Source organism: Dryobates pubescens, chromosome 15, assembly GCF_014839835.1.
Source record: "Dryobates pubescens isolate bDryPub1 chromosome 15, bDryPub1.pri, whole genome shotgun sequence".
In the NCBI taxonomy this organism is placed as follows: Eukaryota; Metazoa; Chordata; class Aves; order Piciformes; family Picidae; genus Dryobates; species Dryobates pubescens.
This window is the reverse complement of record NC_071626.1, coordinates 11,625,994-11,645,779: the sequence shown is the minus strand read 5'-3', so window position 1 is coordinate 11,645,779 and position 19,786 is coordinate 11,625,994. Positions and strand designations below refer to the sequence as shown.

At 46.5% G+C, this 19,786-nt stretch overlaps 1 protein-coding gene across 1 annotated transcript in view; it reads left to right on the top strand.

Annotated features, from left to right (window-relative positions):
* The first annotated feature begins 1,039 nt into the window (after positions 1-1,039).
* The window catches only part of RFX4 (regulatory factor X4), an 87,675-nt gene continuing 68,928 nt past the window's right edge, over positions 1,040-19,786 (top strand). The window contains exon 1 of the mRNA XM_009908366.2: positions 1,040-1,202. Within this exon, the coding sequence (XP_009906668.2) occupies positions 1,160-1,202 (43 nt within the window). The 5' untranslated portion in view covers positions 1,040-1,159. The remainder of the gene's footprint in view (positions 1,203-19,786) is intronic.

The following is a 19,786-nucleotide window of genomic DNA, read 5'->3' as shown; positions in this document are numbered from 1 at the left end:
ATAAGCAACTTTTTCCAGCCTTCGTCCTGCCCCCATCTCCCCCCCGCAATGTGCTAACCCGAAAAGGGATCCTCGCATCCTCAGGCTAAAACTGGAAAGGTACCCTAATTTGAAAACCCACGTTTGAGCCTTCATTTCTCTTGGCCATCGGGATCTCCTATCCTGATGCTTTTCCCCAGTTCCTCGGAAAGCTCTCTGGGCTAGCCGCTCTCCCCTGGCAGTCAGGCCGGTGGCAGGGCTGCCCCCACCCCGCCGTGCCCTCTCTCCCTGGGGCCGCAGGAAGATACACGGGAGTCCCCGCCGCCGATATACAACGAAAGCACAGTTCGCCGAGGCGCTGGCAACTTCTCTCATCCCTCACCATCCCCTACCCACACACATCGCCTCTTGTTCCGCCCCCCCCCCCCCCCCCCCCCCCCCCCCAATAAACTAAGCTTACAAGGTATTTGGGAAGCTGTGCAGCTCCCAATTCCATGTGCCCGCCAAGGACCCCAACCCAGAGCCGACCAGGAGAAGGAGGAGGAGGGGAGCTCGGCGGCGCTGCACGCACACCCGGCAGCCCCAAAGAGCACAACCCCAAACCTACTGCCCGTTTGAAGATCTAAGCCAATTTTGATCTCGGGCTGTAATGAGCCAAGGACCTTGGGTGGGGGCTGGGGGAGGGAAAGAAGGAGTGGAAAGGCCGCTGGAACTTTAAATAAGAAAAACGTTTCTAATGCTCTAATAGAAGAGGGAAGTCGAAGTGTTGGGATTGCGTAGATCTAAGGCCCCCCTTTTTGGAGGAAAGCTTTTCTTATTCAAAACAGCATCACAATGGGCTTCACATTGAGCCTTGCCACATCCCCATCTGAGTAGCAGCCATTCATCAGGCTGGCTGGCCTATCAATGACATTTCTCCCATCAGGGCTTCTATAAAATGATGCTTTTTCCCATGAAACATCCGCAAACATTTTGACGGGTCTGGCTTTGCCCTGCTGGATTACGGAGTGTCCCTCTCTCCCGCGCTAACCCCCCCCCCCCACTCCCCTCAACTATCTGCCTCTGTCCTCCCTCCCCACCCCCTCGCCGCCACCCTGCTCCTTCTCCCCCGCGCATCTCTGAGATAGGGGCTCTCCACACCCCGGGACTTTGGGGCTCCCGTCCCGTCCATGGGAAGAGCATGCATTGCGGGTTGCTGGAGGAACCCGATATGGACTCCACAGGTAAGTGGTGTCCCCCCCCACAGGGAACGGGCTCCTCTCGCACGCCAGGGAGGACTTCACAACTTGACCGTGGCGGCCGAGGCAGAGCGGGCGGCAGCGGCGGGGGGGAGGGGGGGGGCGCCTGCCTTACCGGCCTCGCAGGCAAATGAACCCGGGCGTGTGCGGGAAGCGGGCTGCGGTGGGGGAGCTCCCGCTCCTGGGTTGTACTTGCAGATACGATGAAGCAGAGGGTTGCTTCTTGAGTTTGTGTTTTCCTTTTTGTTTGGTTGTTTGTTGTTTTAAAGAACAAATACTTTTTTTCTCCTCCAAAGGCTGCGGGCCGGCAAATTAGTTTCCCCTCCGCTTCTAGTTTTAGGTGCTCGCTTAGGTTTGAGCGGAGCCTTTCAGATGGGGCAAGAAAATGAGGTTTATAAGGGGAGATAATTGGTGAGCTAGGGCGAGCCCAGCACCGGGTTCTTCTTGTCCCGCAGGCAGAGTCGGGGCTGAGCTGCTGCGGAGAGGAGGGAGTCTGGGGAAGGGCAGGCTGGGTCTCTCTCCCAGCACCCCAAAACGATGACTTGGCCGGTCCGGAACCCGGACAGGAAAAGGGTGTGTTCAATCCCACCAGACAGCATCGCAAGCGAGAAGCCCCGGCGGGAGGCGAAGGGGTACGGGTGCAACGGAGGGGCCGCTCGACCCAGGGCTGAGGCCCGCGCCCTGAAACCCGACGGCGGCCTCTGCCGCCCGGCCGGGCCCGGGGGCGGTGGCAGAGAACGCGAGGAGGCAGGGCACCGGCTTTCCCCGGGGGCAGGGCCCAGGCCTAAGTCTTCCCACCGCCGCTGTCAGCCGGCAGCCTTCCGAAACCACGGCCCCTTCCCTCTAGCTCCCTCGCCGACCGTGGCTGCGCTCCCCTCCGCCCTTTGAAGCTCTGTTTCCACCGGCCGTACTCGGTCCTGAGCGCAGACCTAGTGCGCCCGCATACTGGACAGGCAGCCGCCACGACAACTTTGGGATTTTATTTTATTTAACACCGGAAAACACCCTCTCCTCTCACCCTCCCACCCTGATCAGGCGTCTCCAAGGCGGACATCTCGCAGGTTAGGCAGGACACGGTCCCCTCTCTGACCTGCCGTATCTCCTCCTGCAGTCCCTATGCCGGCTGTGACCGCCCCGCCCGCCCGCGATGGCCGGCGCTGTGGCCGGGGAGCGGAGACTCTGGCTGCCCCAGTCCCGTCGGATCCCGGAGCAGGATCGGGTGCCTCTCGCGCTTCCCCGACGGCTGCGGCGGGCGGCGTACTGGCGCTCCCCCGGGGGGCCCGCGCCTCCCTCCCGGCTCCTCTGGGGTCGCTCAGTGCCATGCTGGTGTAGTTAGTGCAGCTAGTGCGATCGGGGACGAGGCAAGGGGCGGCTCTGGCTTCGGACCCGTTTCGCTTCCCGCCGCGCCGAACCCTCCAAGAGCTTTCCCACCTCTCGCCCCCAACGCGGTCCGAAGGGCATTAAACAAACAAACAAACAAACAACCCAAACCACAAACCTGATCGAAAGCAAAATAAGAAAGAAAGAAGGGAAAGGGAAACTGCCCAGCCCTGCTCGGCTACGCCTGCTTCAGTCCTTGCTCACCAGGCAGGCTCAGCTCCTCGTCGGTCACCAGCGACATCAGCCGGGTTTGAGCAACTTTTGCTGCTGAGTCCCCAGGACAAAATCTGGGGGAGCTATTTCGGGGAGAAAGTGGTTGTCGGGGAAGGAATCATTGTGTTTAGGTCAGGGAGCGTGCAGGTCTTACTAGGGTGTAAAATAAAGTTGCGCTTGTGTGCGGCAGCACTGCCGAGACGGATTTAAGGGCACCGCTGGCAACCTCTTGTTGTCGAGAGTAATGGGTGTTTAGGGAGAGAAAAACAACAAAAACAAAACCAAAGCAAACCAAAGAAGCCTCGGGTTTTCTATCCCCGCGTTCAAAACTGTCCCTCCTCGGGATGAACCTCCGTACTATTCGTTCCTTAAATTCAGTATGGTTATGATAAATGGCAGCATGATTGATTAAGATAATATTAATCAGAAAACATTTCAGTCTTGCTAAACAGATGGCAAGAAAAGTGGAGCTTTGCAGTTGTCTCATTCAGACACCTTAACCTCCCTTTCAGAGGACTTAATCCAATTAGCTTTTCTCCTGAGTTTTAGTTGTTATGTAAAGATCCTTTTGCATTGTGGAGAAATATGGCTTCATCGGGGGGGGGGGGGGGAAATCACGTTTTAATATCTCAACAGGGTTTTTTTCCTAAAATAGCGGGGTGTGTGGGGGGGTGTAAATCGCCTGCGGCTCTAATTTTAAGGCAGGGGAGCGGTTTGGTTCTTTTCCCCAGCAGTGCCATGAGCTTCCACCGAGTTCAGCCCGTCTTCTTCCAACGTGGGCAGCAACCCACGGGGACTGTCACCAAATCTAAATCTATTCCTGGCTGTCTAGGGGCTCGAAAACACCCCTGTCACAGAGCCCAAGGGCCAGTTTGACAAACGGCACCATCAGGGCACCGTCAGGACACCGACAGCACCCGGCCCCGACGGCCCGGCCTGGGCACGGCGCATCCTAACAGGAGCACCCGGGAGCCGCCTTCAGGAGTCTCCCCGTGAACGGCGGGGGCCGGCCCCCAACCGGGAAGGAGTGGAGGGGCACACGACCTTCCCGGGTGGTTTGCAGCATCCTTCCCCGCACCATTTTGCCACTGCCGTTAACTCTTTCATTCCTTCCTGAACTCCCCCGAGCCGGGCCTAAAGCCGCCGGGAAAATTTGCAACCACCACAGGGACTCGCCCTTCTGCCCCGAAGTGGTCGCCCAAAGGCACCGTGCCTGGTTTTGGGGGCTCGCAGGAGAGCGCCCACTGACGCCCGCCCTGTGTTCGGCCAGGGTCTCGCCCCGCAGCCCCCTGACACCCCCGTGCCCGCAGCCTGGCAGGAGCTAGGCACTGCTGCACCGGGACCCCGCCTCCTCCCCCAGCAGAGCCCACCGAAGGAGGGCAACGTTCTCGGGGGCAGCACCGGGGAGCCCTGGAGAGCGGCTAGGGAGGGGGTGAGAAACTTTGCGGGAGGTTACTGGTTTCCACATCCGCAGCCCCCCCTAGTGATACCGGCACGGTGAGTGCATGGCGCTGTCGGTGGTGGGGTACACCCGGGGAGGGATGGGGCGCCCGACAGTACCGAGGGTTAGCACCCCGCGGGGTGGGACCACCCTTGCCCCGGTTCCCAGCAGCCCCCTGTTATTACCACGGAACCCTCTCCAAGCAGGATCCCCATTGGGCTTTCGGGAGGCTGAAAATAGGGATGCGGGACAGCACAGATGTCCCGGGGGGTTCCGTCTTCCCCTTCCCCTGAGAAACCTGCCTGCCGCACCGCTTCAGGGAGCAGGGAATGAAGGAAACAGAGGCGCTTTCTTGGAGTGCAACTTTTCTGCATGACTCGATAAATATCCCTCGTTATTTCAGTATCGGAGCCGGGCAAAAACTCGACAGGTTTCAAAGTGCTAGATGGATGAAAACTTTGGAACATGAAGCTGAACCTTAGGAGCTGATTCAAACCCCATTTAAATGAGCAGAAAGCCTTTCAGTGTTGTCAAGAACGTTGGAATTAGGCCCTTAAAGGAGTTTGTGTGAACCACAAAAAGCAGGTTCCAACGTGTGAACTAAACACATTGTGGTGGTGTCCAGATTTTGGCCTATATTCTTATCAATATAGGGGTGCTGGGGTGACCTTCCCTATGAGCTTGCCATTTAAAAAGAGTCTAACATGTAAGCACTGATGAGGAGAATGAATGGCTTTTCATACCCTGGTTCAGTTAACAAAACTGACAATATCGATAATAAATACTAGAGTGGTAGCTGGGAAAGTAGTTGTGACATTTCTGAACGTATGATGCCGAAGTGTGCAATCCTAGGTCTCAGTCACACTCCAAATGAGTGGTTGATTTTGCTGATGAAAACTGCTTGTTGAGATGTAGTTTATTAGTAGATAAACAGAAGCTTGCTGTTTGCTTTTTTTTTTGCACTGTGCTAGAGTAGTTTTCATACTCAAGCAAAAATGTGATTTATTTATGTTCCAGTAAATAAAGGAAAAGTTCTTTGCTGTTCCAGAATTTGTGTTTATAAAGGCTCTTACCTGCTGAGCACTTAAGATGATCCAATGATTCTTTTGAGTCCTAAATTTGATATGATATGGACATGCGAAAGAAACACCACTGGTCCTTTATATAACTGAATCTGACTGTTTGTCTTGTGTCACTTCATATCTTATGAGATTTCACAAGTGAAAGAAATGGAACAACCAAAAAAAAAAAAGAAAACCCCAAAAAAACAACACCCACAAAGCCAACAGAAATGTTTTCTTTCCTGCTGGCTGTGGAGTTCCTGCAGACAATGTTTGCGCAGTAGGCTCCGATCCTTGGTAACTCCCTCAGCAGCCGCAGAACTGGAATCCAAATGAAAGTCCCAACACTGGATCAGGTCTTCATTTCTGGGGGTGGGGGGTTTAATAGCTTTGCAAAATCTGGAGGGATTTTTGAGAGATTCATAAACTGATCAAACTTACCTTGAACTTAGATGTAGTTTATCTTCTACATCTGCCTCAGAGAAAAGAATGATTTTATTATTTATTCATCTGTTAGTTAATTAATTCTAAAATACTTGAGGGGGGAGAGAATTGTGACACTTTTCACTGCTCTACAGTATACTATTTACCTGCATTAAAGAAAAGGTCTCTAAAAGGATGGAGGGAAAAAGAAGAGAACAAAACAAAACAAACCCCATAAACAACAACAAAATAACCACCCACCCAACCAACCAAAAAAAAAAGCTTTGGTGTAAGAATAGCTATACAACTATAGGAAACTATTTCATATATTTAAGTCACAGTTTAGGGTTTGCAATCCTGAAGGCTGTATTTGGGTAAAGCTCTCGTTAAAAATATTTGTGATGCTGCCAGAGCTGTCCCACAGGTACACAGCAATACAGTACCCTGCTTCCATAAGGCTCATTGTTTGCTTTGGGAAAATAAAGCTGGTTTTCAGTCACTGGTGCAGGGAGCACACAGGCAAGGCAGAAGGTTAGTGCAGCTGTAAAATCTGCAGCATCTCCAAATGGAAACGCCTTTGCATGTCTCTACCTTAATTTGCAAACAGTTTTCAAGTTAGGACAGCAGTAAGGATGTGCATCCCTTGGCATACAGTTTCTGTCAGTAGGATTTGATCACAACAAAATAAAGACAAAATCATGAGATGACTGAAATCCACGCATGGTGAAATGTTACTGCCTCTTCAGAGGAAGACTTTTGAAGAGGTGGCCTTAAATACGGCCGGGGCTTGATGGATCATAACCATTCCTTTAGAGCAGCAGTGGGCTGTCATGTAACTAATACAGCTCTAAGGTCAGTCCTTTGGGGATACTTGATGTGACATTCGAGTCCAAACAATTAGCTCACAATTCTATGAGCACTGAGGTTTGTGAATTTTCTGAGTTCACCCACTTGTCTGTTTCCCTGCATCTGTGCTGGATTTTCTATTTGTTTCATTGTGTCTGAAAATGAATACCCTGGACAGTGAGACCCTGCTGGAGCCCTGTGCCCTGGTGGCCGAGGGGATTTGATTGCTAACATTCTAGTTAGGAAGATGGATGGCATAAAGGATGCTTGATGGCTGAGCGGTCCTATAGATAACAAGCACAGGAAGCAAGAGTACATGGTGATGACTGAGCCCATGGGGGCCTGCGCAGGTTTTTTCGATATGTGTGTGCTAAAAGCCTTTGTACACATGGTTTAGGTCCTGTAGAATTGTACATATATGTCAGAGAGCTTCTGTGAGTGTTTAAAATGACAATAAAATTTACTGTGAGAGATGGGTCCTGATCCTGTGGTGTCTGCTCCACAAGGCAGACACCTGTTGAAGCCCATGTGTGTGCCTCAGAAAGGGCAGGTGCCCAGGGGTAGCTTGTAATGATCCCTCCCAGTGGCTGGGAATGTGTGATAACTTAATTGCAGCTATTTTACATGCATAACTAGCAGTCCTGGCCTGTCTTCATTTACATTTATTTTCTCTCAGGAGATTTGTGGCAAGAGTAGTTTATTAAATATAAAATACTGCCCAGGGTTAGAGGTGGTGCTTCAGGTCAGTGGCAGAGTCTTTCTGGCTTGCAGCAAGATCGGCAGTTTCACTCCCTGTGTATAAATAATGGTTGTATTAAATACTTTTGACCATTGTTCCCTTTCTGATAAATTTGAAATCAGGAAAATTGGAGAGGGTTAAATAGAGCCTTGGCTCTCACTGCACCCAGTACGGAAGAAAAAGTTCATTTGCAGCTTAAATTGCTTCAAGACTGAGACACAGAGCTCAGGTTCAGCGCTGTCTCATTCCCTTCACTTCAGCTACAGTTAAGCACTTTTTGTTTTGTTTTATTGGTAAGTGAACTTTATTTCTCTGAGGTGAAATTTGTTACAAAAACCAAGGGGCTGATTCACTGCTAATTCACAATTAATTAGCATCTTACCCTGAGTGTTTTTCTGCAGGATCCCAAATATTATGGTAATGGTAAACAAAACATTTTAGAAAGCGGGAACATTCTCTGAATGAGCAATTCCCTGAAACTTACAACCTTGGAAATGAGAGGTGTTAGTTTTAGAGCAGCAGGCTGGGGATATAGACTGGGACTTCACTGATTTTCTAGGCTTGTTGTAGTCTGATGCTGTGGTCGTCGCTCTGACAAATTGCCTGCTGGATCTTTGGGTGCTCCTGAACCCCATGGCTTAGACTCACACGCTTAGAAGCACAAAATCCTCTTCTCTAGAGGTTTTGATTTGCTTGCTGAGATTGGATCTAGAAATAATGAAAAGAAAAAAAAAAAGGAAAAAAAAAGGAAAAGAAAAAGAAAAAGAGAAAAAGAAAAAAGAAATAGATTTGCCTGGAAGTAAGGACTAAAAATTTGGACTGTTAAAAATTACTGTATTTCCCCCCCTTTTCTTCCTCTTCTTTCTTTTTTTAAAGGATACTGTCACTAGAAATAAACTACTTGTTGCTCACCTGCTCCTTCTCTTTTTCAGCTTTCACTCTTTAGAACAATACTATCAGACTATCTTCTTGTCTTGAGTGCAGCCATCAGCATTTGTCTGGCTACATTAAAGCAAGAGTTAAGTAGGGTGGACACTGATGTTAAAGTTAGGTAGAACTCATGTGAAAAATGTCTTACAAGCAGATGAAAGTTTGCAAATGAAACCACTCAGTCAACAAAACAGGCATGAGCTTCCTGTTCTTGTGCAGATCTGTAAATTCAGAGCTTGCTTGTGTTAATCTTGTAAAGCAATAAAATACCAGAAATGCAAAGAGAATTTAAAAGTGGTGAAATAAGCCAAATGTGGGGTAAATGCAGATACTGCTAAATGCATAAGAGAGTTAACATATATATGTGTGTGTATATATATATATATATTTATTTATACACACACACCCCCAGAAGCCTATCCATTGCTAAACTATTTCAGAAGTGCTCAAACTTCTTTCAGCTGCAGATGAGGAAGGGCAGTATCCAGGGAAAGCCCAGGTGATAAGTGGGATCTCATGAGCAGTCATCCAGTTCTGGGAGGAACCACCTGCCTGGAGCCAAATCGTGGTGACTGTAATGCATACCTAATTCAGAAGGCTTCACAGGACATCCTTTATATACCCCACAACATTTTCTATCACCCTGTAACAAAAGTGCAACCTGCTGCAAAAGACCAAAAGCTTCCATGTTTCACAGGATAAGCAGGAGAGGCTGTTTCTTCTACTAATATTCTAGGATATGGCATAAACAGCCATCTATTGATTAAAATTCATGGATGGTCATAGAAATTAGACCAAATCCTATCCTTCAAAGGGGGGAAAAAATTCCTCAACAACCTGGCTTGTGTGATTGCCACCTCATGTGACATTCAGTTTAACCATGAACAGGTGGCAGGATGTCCTAGTTAAGCAAATGAGTATTTAATGCTCTTGTCTTCTACAGCATAGCTTCTAGGTACTCTGGTCTTGGCTGTTCTCATCTCCAGTGCTCAGAGGAAAGTAAAATCCTTCCTGGCTGTTTACATATGTTAGGCATCAGTGGGAAACAAAAATTCCTGGCTGACCTTTAAAGCGACAGTGACCTGATAGACACTGTAAAAAGACAGTGCCAGCAAATGTGGAAGCGGAGTCCTGCTCTACAAGCGCTGTGTGTCAGGGTGCAGCAGCAGCAGCAGCGTGCACTTTCGTGACAAGATGCATTCTCTTGAGGTGGGTGTTCCCTGGGTGTGTGGGCTTGCTTGGTGGCTGCAGGGAATGGGCGTTTTCCCTGAGCTTCACCTACCTCTCAGCACAGTCCTTCAGCTCCAGGGCTCTATATGTCAGGTCTGCCCAAGCAGATTTATTGGCTAATATGCCTAGTACCCCAGGGTCAGCAGGACACCCATACTGCATGTAAGACAGAGATCCCACTGGGGACAATAGCCAGATCAGGACTCCTTGGGTGAGAAAAACAGGTCTGCAACATGCACTTTGTGTCCATAAAAGGCTGCTTCTTCTGGGTCCCTTGTGATCAAGGGTAGAATGAGCTCTATTTCAGTTGTCAAGGGAAATTTGGCCGTATGAGGGGCTGTGTGCAAGTGACACATTTGCTAAGGGGCGTGTTGTGTGTGCACGCCAGCCCGTGGCCCAGCTGGGCCTCCTGGAAGCTCCCTGTGTGACACTATAATGCACTAACTCAGAGGAGGAGTGCTTAAGAGACCTCTGAGGTCCATGGCAGAAGAAGGCAGCTGCCGGGTGAGATTTACTCTGTCTTTTGCAAGCTGAGAGCTGAGACACCCAGCAGGGTGCTCTGCTCCTCTGCAGACTGCTCCCTGTTCTTCCTCCCAAGTGATGGCAGTAACAGATCCTGTGGTTCGATTGACTGGCTGGCTAGTGCTGGTTTCCCAACGCTGGAGCTCACATTCCTCTCCTAAACACAGAATCGTGGGGACAATACTGGTGTGGAGGCCCCTCTAATGCAAACATTTTTCTTTAAATGAGTTGTGGTAGGGGTAGCAAATGGCCTCCATTGTAAACGAGGTGGGGAAAACTGGGGAGGACTGCATTTACAGAGCAGTTTAATCACATGGATGGAGCAGTGTGTTCACCTCTCCTCCTTGCTGGGTCATTTCCACTTTGAGCTCTGCAAACAGACTGTCTATTGAGTAGTTAGTGTTCAGTGCTGAATATTCAATACTAGACTCTTGTTTTGGTGAGTCTTAGGCAAGAAAAAAAGGAGGAGGAAAGAAGACTTCTCTTTTTTCTCATGTTCCCTCCCTGAGTTTGCTTTGCATATTGTTCAGAGGAGACTGGAGGCTTCTCAGAAAAGCCAGGCTCCTACTTTTAAAAGCACTGGTTTACTTTCATAGTGCTTTCTAAGGTGAGGGAAGAGGCTGTGTGGAAGGGGCTAAATTTGTACAAGTTTATGAGTTTGTAAGTCTGGGCACATCAGGAGTGAAGACTTTTCATCAAGCACATATGGCTGTAAAACTAATGACAAGAAATGCTTGCTTTGTATATGCAGATTAGTTCTGAAGGGTACCAGTCTTTGTGGGAGTATGTTATGATGATTTATTGCTGTCCACCCTGCTAGTTTTGGTAAGCCTATATTCTCTGGGTGTACATTGAGACCTGAAATAGATTTGTTTCTATTGTTAGTACCATATTTTCTCACCAAAATGGTTGTGAGCAATGGAGTGGCTGCATCCTTTAACAGCAGAGATCAACTGTTAGGTTTGGAATAGATGTGCATAAAGGGAGGAAAACTGTCCACCATTTGAATAAATACAGTTTCTTTTTGGTGCACACTCTTCTTCAGTCAAGCTATTCTTTCTTTCTTTATTGCTGCTGTGGTTACAAGACTTTCCTTTGCACATATTTGTCTGTCTGTTTTTTCTCTCTTGTTCTTTCAGTCTGCCTGACTGGATGCTGTTTCTTATGAGACATGTTTCCTACAGTCCTCTTCCTTCAGAAGTTGACCTTTGTCTCCTAATTTAAAAAATATCTTTCTACAGTTACTCTTTCCTCCTATGTTTTATTTTTTACCTTAGCCATTTCTTTCTCACTCATTGTTTTGTTTCATTTCCTTTCACTTTTCACCTCCTTTCCAATAACCAGCCTTCTCCCTTTTCTCTCACCTCCCTGAGCCCCATGTTTCTTGCATTTCCCACTCATCTCACATCTTTTCATTTTGTCATCTTTGTGGCCCATCTAACTGATGTACTACCCTTTCTATGTCAGATTGGCCTGTCTGATTGATTCAACAGCTTTGGAGGCAAAGAGAAGCATTTTGTGGATACTTGGTGAAAATTCTGTCCCTTGTTGAGTGCCAGACTTCCAGTTCAGCTAAATGACTCCAGCCTTGTGCACTGGTGAAGCAGAGCTGCATTAAAGATTTGAGGACACCATGTCTTCTCATTCACACTGGTGAGCTGAGGGACCATGAGCTGAGGGACCGTGAGCTGAGGGTCCATGAGCTGGGAATGTTTAATCCAAGAGCTAGTGAACAGACACTGCTGTAGGAGTATAAGAAATGTTGTGATAAGTACACAGAAGTGGAGGTCTTCCTCGTATGAGCTCTCTAGTGTGCCTCACATTAATTCTATAGCATAAGAAGTTAATGAAATCTGGGCCAGAAAGGGCATCAAGAGACTGTCCTTGATTCTAGGAGAGAACAGAATCATAGAATGACTCAGCTTGGAAGGGACCTCGGAGATCGTCTACTCTAACCTCCCCTCCATGGGCAGGGACGCCTCACAATTGGACTCACCTGCTCAAGGCCTAAGACTGGCAGTAATGAAGGGACATGTTTGCATTTCCTCAGAAGGAAGCTTTGCAGCTAAATTTGAGACAATGATAGCATTTACATTGATTCAGACAGCAGATTCTGAATGACTGAAGATCTATAACACATCATGTTGTAGAAGCATGAGGGTGTGCTCTGCTATATGCAGAGCTGGTTCTTAGAAAGCATGCGGTATGTGTAATTATCCTACTGATGGAAAGATTGGCTGCATGCTGCACACCCATGTAAGTTATGTGCCCTGGGAAAGGTGAATTTGTGATACTTGAGTCAGTAGCTTAACTGACCCCAGGTGAAAGCAAGGGAAAGTCAGCTCACTGAAATGGAAAGAGCTGAGGTTCCCTTCCCTGTTAAATTAGGAATGGCCTTGATGTGGCAAAAGCCAAGTGGATATTTACTGGTCTGTTGAAACTTACTTTTCAAAATAGTATGATAGAGAAGTGTGTGACTGGGAGAGGGAAAGGGTTCCCTATTTTCCATGCTGAGTTAGAAATGAAATAGCAGTACAATATGTGATTCCAGAGAAGGGAATGGATAGGACTTTGAATTCCTGTCTGATGCAGGTTGGAGGCTGCCCTAAGTACCAGAATCAATATGCAGTGAAACCTTGTATTCTAGGATTCCAGTGTGCTTGATCTAGATTTTCAGCTTCTTAATGAGAAGTATTGTTGACAGAGTAGTTCAAGAGAAGTATCACATTTAGAGGAACTTCTGCGTAGTAAGGAGAAAGCAACATCTCATAAATTCCATTTATCATATGAAGTATTCTGGGCAAATTAGAAGATGATGATCTGTGCTGCTTTTTGTTATAGAGATTTAAACACAAGATGCCAGGTTTTTACTATAGCTTATCAAGTGGGTTAACAGAAAATCAGTACTAGAAGGAAAGACCGGGCTAAATAAAATGAGCTCTCACAGATTCAACAGTAATTCTTTGCATTCTTATGATGATGGTTCACCAGAATCATGAGTCAAAGAAAAAAGGACAAAAACATTCCTGCCAGCATCTTGTAAGTGCTCTGGACCAATGTCCATTAACCCTGAAATAGTTCCAAGAGAACTGTATGCCAAGAAATGAGAACAAAAGAAAGGACTGCATTGAGAGTGCCTGACACTTCCCCCTGTTGGATACAAAACAAAACCTTAGATTAGCAAACAAAGCACCAAGGTATCTGGCAGCATGTCAGTGTAGCGGCTCTACCATCTGCACCAAGGCCATGTGTCACTGTCATCCCTGAGGAGCAGGTCTCTTGGAAGAACAGAAGATGGCTATGCAGGACCAAGGAGGACACTGGCATGGTTTCCTATGGAGCCTGAAGATGTTCTTGACAGCTCACGTGCTGTCTGAATGATATGTAACTTGCCAGCCAATGGCACGGAATGAGGCAGTGAGGAGCAAACCTAAGCTCTGTGTGACAGGACCAGTGTGACGGTCAAAGAGGAGCTGGTTTGTGATGGAGGAGTGTCTGTGTAATGGAGTAATCAGAGAGAACAGCAGTTGGATGGTAGCTTTGATATGGCCTCACAAATCTTTCACTGGATAATGGAGAGGAGGGAGACTACATCACCTGTGAAAGCTTAAATCTTAGAAAAAACCCACTGTGTGATTAGCTGTCCCTAATAACCTGTCTTGCTTGAGTTTAGTTGATTTTGGTAAGTTGAATGCCTTTGATGGGAGCAGCAGCTGCCAACTCCTGTCTTGTTACAGGCACGTGCTTTCAAATGTTGTAGTTCTTGAACCACTTTGAACGTGCTGCTGTCACCAGCCCTTGCAGCACTCCAACAGCATTGCACTTCTCAGCTGGCAAAGGTACCTAGAACCAGCAGTGTTGTGTTGTGTGTGGGAGATTCAGAACGCGAGTCCTCTGCTTCTAGTCAGAGCAGGAGTTAAGTGTAGCAGGTACTAGAGCAGGCTTTTAATAGCTTGGGGTTTAAACTTCAGGTTTATCTCCTAGTCATTACTCATGAGAGAAAGGGGTAGTCTCTTTTGCACTTAAGGGACTGTCCTCGTCACTTGTGTTCTAAGTTGATGTGACTAATTGAACTAAGACATTCACGTACAACAAGATACAGTCTTCTCTTGCACCAGTGAAAATATTAGTTGTACTGGCTCTTCCCCCCCCCCCCCTTCATTCATATGGCAATTAGAAATGAGGTTTGCAGCACACTAAGGGATAGCCAAAGTAGATTCGGTCACTATGAATCTAACAGCTGTAGAGTTCTCTGTCCACAGCAATGGTGTCACACAGACAGCATGAACAGAGGGCTTGTGAGATGGTGGCATGTCTCAGGCCATGTTTTATGAGACAAGCTCTGCAGAGAAAAGCCTCAATGGATCATGCAGATCTCAGCATTCATTCTGAGAAGGACATCAAAAGAAGCTGTCAGGGCAGTGATGGTTTTCCTTAAAAACAAACCAAAACAAAAATCTGAAAAACCAATATCATCCCATCAACTGCACTGCAAGACTTTGTAATAGGTACAATATCTGATTAGTGCCATGGGCTAGCGAACTAGAAATGAGAGGTTCATGATTTTCCATCAGCCTCCTGAGCTTTAAAGGTACTTATTTTACCTGCTAAATCTGCTGTTTGTGACCACTTTGTCTTGGACTAACAGATCAGATGAGCAGCTAGGCAGCATTGTGGTCAGCTCAGTACTGAGACACTTGGCAAAGAGATACTGCAGGAAGATGAGTAACTCTTTCCTCTGAGAATAAGCAGCAAATAACTGCTGAGGGGTGCTAAGATTCCATATGCATGACAGGAGTTCCTCCTTTGTCACAGGAACTGTAAAATTGCCTGTCATCATTTTCAATACTCATTTTTCTACTATTACCTGTATTATCTATTACCTATAATCTATATTTTATGTACCTTTGCTCACAGTTGCTTACTATCTTTTTCTACATCTATCTTGAGACCCCAGGGAAACAATTACAAGAGCAGCTGTGAATAAAATAAAGACTTTGACTGTTGCAGCTGCATCATCCAAGCCGGTACATGGTTTAGGTAGCAATTTCGGCCCTGGCAAATCTCTAATTCTTATTCCAGAGGTAGCTCTACTTCACTGACAAGCAAACTTCTGTGGAGGAAATGCTGGTCCATGTGCATCTCACTAAGTAAATTGTCACACTTGTTGGCAAACTGCTTTAAAACCTGAAGTGTTGGGGCCAATCTAGAACTGAAGTTGTATGAGAGGGATTTATGTGCAACTGGCAGGGCTGTGGTGAAATAAGTGTGTGGTGGCTGTGCAAACTGATGTTGTGATTACCAAAAGCTTTGACTACCTTTCCAGGACATGGGGGTTCTCATCTCATACAAATCAGAAAAACTGTGATTCACAATTATGCCAGTGGTGCCAGCACATCCAAATTGGAGGAAAACTGGGGAAAACCAGAACAGTTAGGACATTGAGGTTGGGCATTGAGGTGAGGCAAAGTGCACCTCAGAGCAGATGACCACAGACTTTCATTCTGCCTGTAAAATCTCTTAATCTTTCTTCACGATGGACTGATGTGCCCACGGGCTGCAGCCAGCACTTCTGGGTTTGATCATCTCCCAGATGTGCAGGAGCAACCTCTCCATCTGCTTTTGCTATCCTGCTTGCATGTCCAACAGGACATGGTGGCTCTCAAAAGTTAGAAGAGGTTGTGATTACTTGTTGTGCTAATACTGAGGCAACTCTTACCCCCTCCTGGCAGGACAACAACTGCACAAGCCACTGCAGGCTACAATCAGGCCCATCTCCTCTTACCCTCTGCAGAGTGGAGCCCAGGTGGCTGTGCACATGTGAAAGCAATGAATGCTTTCTTGAATGCAGGGAGTAATTATCTCATTAAATATTCTGGCAGTAGGCAGGTACCTTTTCTGTGTTCTCTCATCCCAACTGAAGCTCTGTAGGGAGAAACCTTTCAAACATCTTCCAGGAATAAGCCTTTCCTTTTGAAGAAGATGACATGTCAAGGTAATCCATCCAAGATATGTTTTAAAAATCGTTCATGCATCTCTTTCTTGATAGTTCATGCAAGCTTATGTCTCTGAGCAGCTCTCCTGTGTTTTCCTCTATTGTGGGAGTCTCAGGCCTGCCTTCTCAGATCAGTGTTGGAGGTACCATACTTGTCAGTGTGAAGAGGAGAGCCTTGGTGCAGATGGGGGGGAAAGTCCTGCAGTCCTCTGTTCTGCCAACTTTTGAAAACAAGCTTGGTCTAAACTTCATTTGTTGAAAGTGTGGTGGGCATATTTAATGGAAGAGGAATACTCTCATGACTGATGTTCAGTGGATATGTCAGTCTTAGTAAGATTAGAATCAAAAAGAGAAGAGGCAAAATGAGGGCTAGAAGTAGTTGCATGGTTCTTTTTAGTCCATCTTCCAGCACATCATTGGGAACAATATATATTTCTGGTTTCTGTCACAGTAAATTATTCTGTCAGAACACTGACAGTGGAAAAGTGATGGTAATTTGAGTACCCACCTTTTTTTCCACCATGCTGGAATCCTGCAGAAGATATAATGTATTCAGTGGTATAGAAAATGATATAACAGAAGTTGTAAGGCTGAAGGACATAGTGTATGCTTCATTACAATTATGATCTTAGTGAAGTTGAACAGTTGATAAAGCATTTAGAGGTGCGTCTTCAAAATGCTGTGGAATACACCTTATTTGCAGTCTTTGCTAATAGGGTTGTAGTAGTTTCTCTGCTGTGTCACAGTACAGTCATCAGTATGTGACTACACTGCATATTACTACTAGATACTAATTAATCTATTTATTTTACCTGGTTTGTTTTTTGGTTTTTTTTTTTTTTTTGCTAGTGCTGATCCTTGCTCAAACCACTGTGCTGGTATAACTGAGGGTACAGCATGTTGGGACTTGGCATGTGAAGAAGTCCCAGAGAGCAGGGAGACCTGCCAGACTGAAAACGCACTGAGTGAAAGTACATCTGTATGGGACAGGATGCGTTTTCTTTTGCTCTCACAAGCACTTCATACCAGAAATTCGAGGTTTATACATGCTGGGTTAATGTTTTATCATTATTATCAGGTCTGATACATACTTCTGCTTTATCACCACCTGAATTATCCATTATTCTGTAACTTCTCGTGATGTGAAATCCTGTGATAATTTTGTAAGGTCCAAGCACAATCATTTAGGTTTTAATCGTGTAAAACCTTCCATACCATGTGCTTCAGTGCTTGTATAGAGCAGTGGTGTAGTGTGATTGATGTCAGTCTTGGCAACAAGGATTAAATCTCAGCCTGGTGACACCAGGAGGTAGACACAGGTCTCTTCCTCAGGCTCTGCAGCTGGACTGCCTGGGACAAGCCTCAGTTCATCCTGATTGTATACCTGTGTCTTATGAGCACAACAGGTCATGAGGTGTGTGCAGGGCTCTGCCTAGTGGGTTTGTTGTGCTGGGGCAGGATATAATGATATTAACTCTAAAACAACTTCTGAAAGTCAGATTAAGTTTGGGCTTTTCATTTTGTTTGCTCTGCTGCTTTCTTTTTTTAAATAGTTTTTATTTTTCCCCCATTGTTTTTGCTTTCAGACAGGTTTTATCATATTTGAGATCTGCAGGCTCTTGGAGGGAATATTTTAAATTTCAACAAAACCCTGATTGTATTTTATTTATTTTTAAATAACTGAAGGCATTCTTATTAATGTTGGCAGCTAAAAGTTTTGTAAAAATATCTTTATATAGACAAGAAAAAAAACAACTACTAGTAAGTGAAGGTATTTATTAGAATATTTATTTACACTTGTATCAGTTGGCTTATAAATACAGTCTTTAAATAGCTACTTGGTGTTGCCCCATTTTGTCATCTGCCAAATAATTTGCCATAAACTCCCTGACATTTTTGCTCAAAAGAGTTAGTTTGCTTCATTCTTTCCTGCCAGACAGGTCGTGTATCTTTTCAGGCTTGAAGAATTTCTATCAGCTATTTAAATGCAAGGCCACAAAGACAAAGCCAGACTCAGGCTGCAGTGAGCTGAACTGGGGTGATTCAGAACCAAAGGAGCTGCAGCACATAATTAAACAGTGACTGCACCTACTCCAGAGAGTTTATATCTTGCAGTGTTTACACGGGGTTTATAACTTGCTTTGCCAACGAAAAAGGAGTGTTACATGCACAGTTATCAGAGACTGCATGACCAAGGATGGCGAAAATTGTTATTTAGTGATGCTTAAAAAGTTTCTTAACCTACTACTTTCAGCAGGGAACGTGACTAAAGATGGCTGCTGCCAGTTCCCTGCTGCCGAGGGAAGAGGATGCTTCCCAGCTTCCCAGCTCTTGGTGCTGGGAGGAAAAGAAAGGGCAGAGCTGGGCATCGGTCTCTCCTTGGCTCTAATGGCAGCCGGCTTTGCTTTTTTACTCCCTGCAGCTGGGCTCAGAGCCAAGGGAATTATATACAGCCATGGCTGTGTGCTGAAAAGAGGAGGAGGAGGTAGGATAATCTTTCTCAAAGCTTCTCGCACCTCTCTCTGATGTTATCCTCAGCAGCAAGTTTCTCTTCACCTCACAGTGATCTGTGAGGATCCAAGCTGCTGTCCGCCAGCTCGCAGTACTAAAACAGGAGCAGAGGGATGCTATTAGCTCAGTTTTAGGTCGGTACAAGTAAGCTGGCATGAAGCAGCCATATCGTCGTGTTGGCCTTTAGACAAGGAGGTGGTACCCCCCAACCCGACACAGCTGAGCAGCGTGAGGAGGGAAAGCCTTGAAGTGAGTTGCTGCAGGCTTGGGGGTTTGTAACTGAGGAAGAGTTGATTAGACAGCACAGGTCTCACTGGCAAGTTTCACATTGCAGTGTCACCAACCTTTGAGTGATTTTATTTTTTTACAAGGCCATGTTGAACTTGGAGAAATATCCTGACAAATCTATTGACAACAAGAGTTCTTTTTGATGATTTTCAGAGAACTACCCCAAAGGAGCAGGCAGCATGGTCACGAGGCTTTGTAGACATGGGGCACATTGATGGTGGATGAGGAAGATAAACACAGGGATGTGCTTGCACCAGTGAAGATAGCATTACAGCATCTCCCTGCTGTGAATACAGCATCAATCTGTACACTGCCTGAAAACCAGAAGCACACAAAGCAACAGTACTTGGAAACTTGTGGCAGAGCCTGGAAATCAGTTCTGAAGGGGTCTCAGCAAAACCACTCTGTAGTCCTATGTGTATGCTGTTGCCCTTTTGTTTGCATGGCAGTGGACAATGTGTGCACAGAGCAATATACACAAGTTTGTGCAACTGCCTGGGTTTAAAAGGCATTTTTCTGCAGGACCTGTTTGGCCGTGACTATTCGTATAGTTATTTTTTGGCATCTAGTGCTGAAATAAGTTTTACCAACTTTTGCCTTCTCTAAACCAGATGGGCAGCTTTCCCAAGATGCTGGGCTTCTGCTTTCCCTTCAAGCCTGCTGCTGTGATGGGCTTTCTCTGGCTGGCAGACAGCTGCCTGCACTGTGCTGGTAGCCTGATGTGTCTGGGGAGTAGCTTACGGAAAGGAATCTGCAGCCATTTCCATGTCTTTGAAGGTGTTTCTGGCTCTGGCAGTTTGCTGACAGTGAGGTCTGTTTCCCCTTACTTTTTGTGCATCTCTTAACTTGGTGGGTTTGTTTCCTGTCATAACTTGTGGGGTTACCTTGCAGCCTTCCCACATATCCCTTTGTTTTCTTGCTTTGTCCATAGGAAGCTCTGTGAGCATAAGTTCCCTTCTGTCCACATGCACATTCTTGAAAAATAATCTT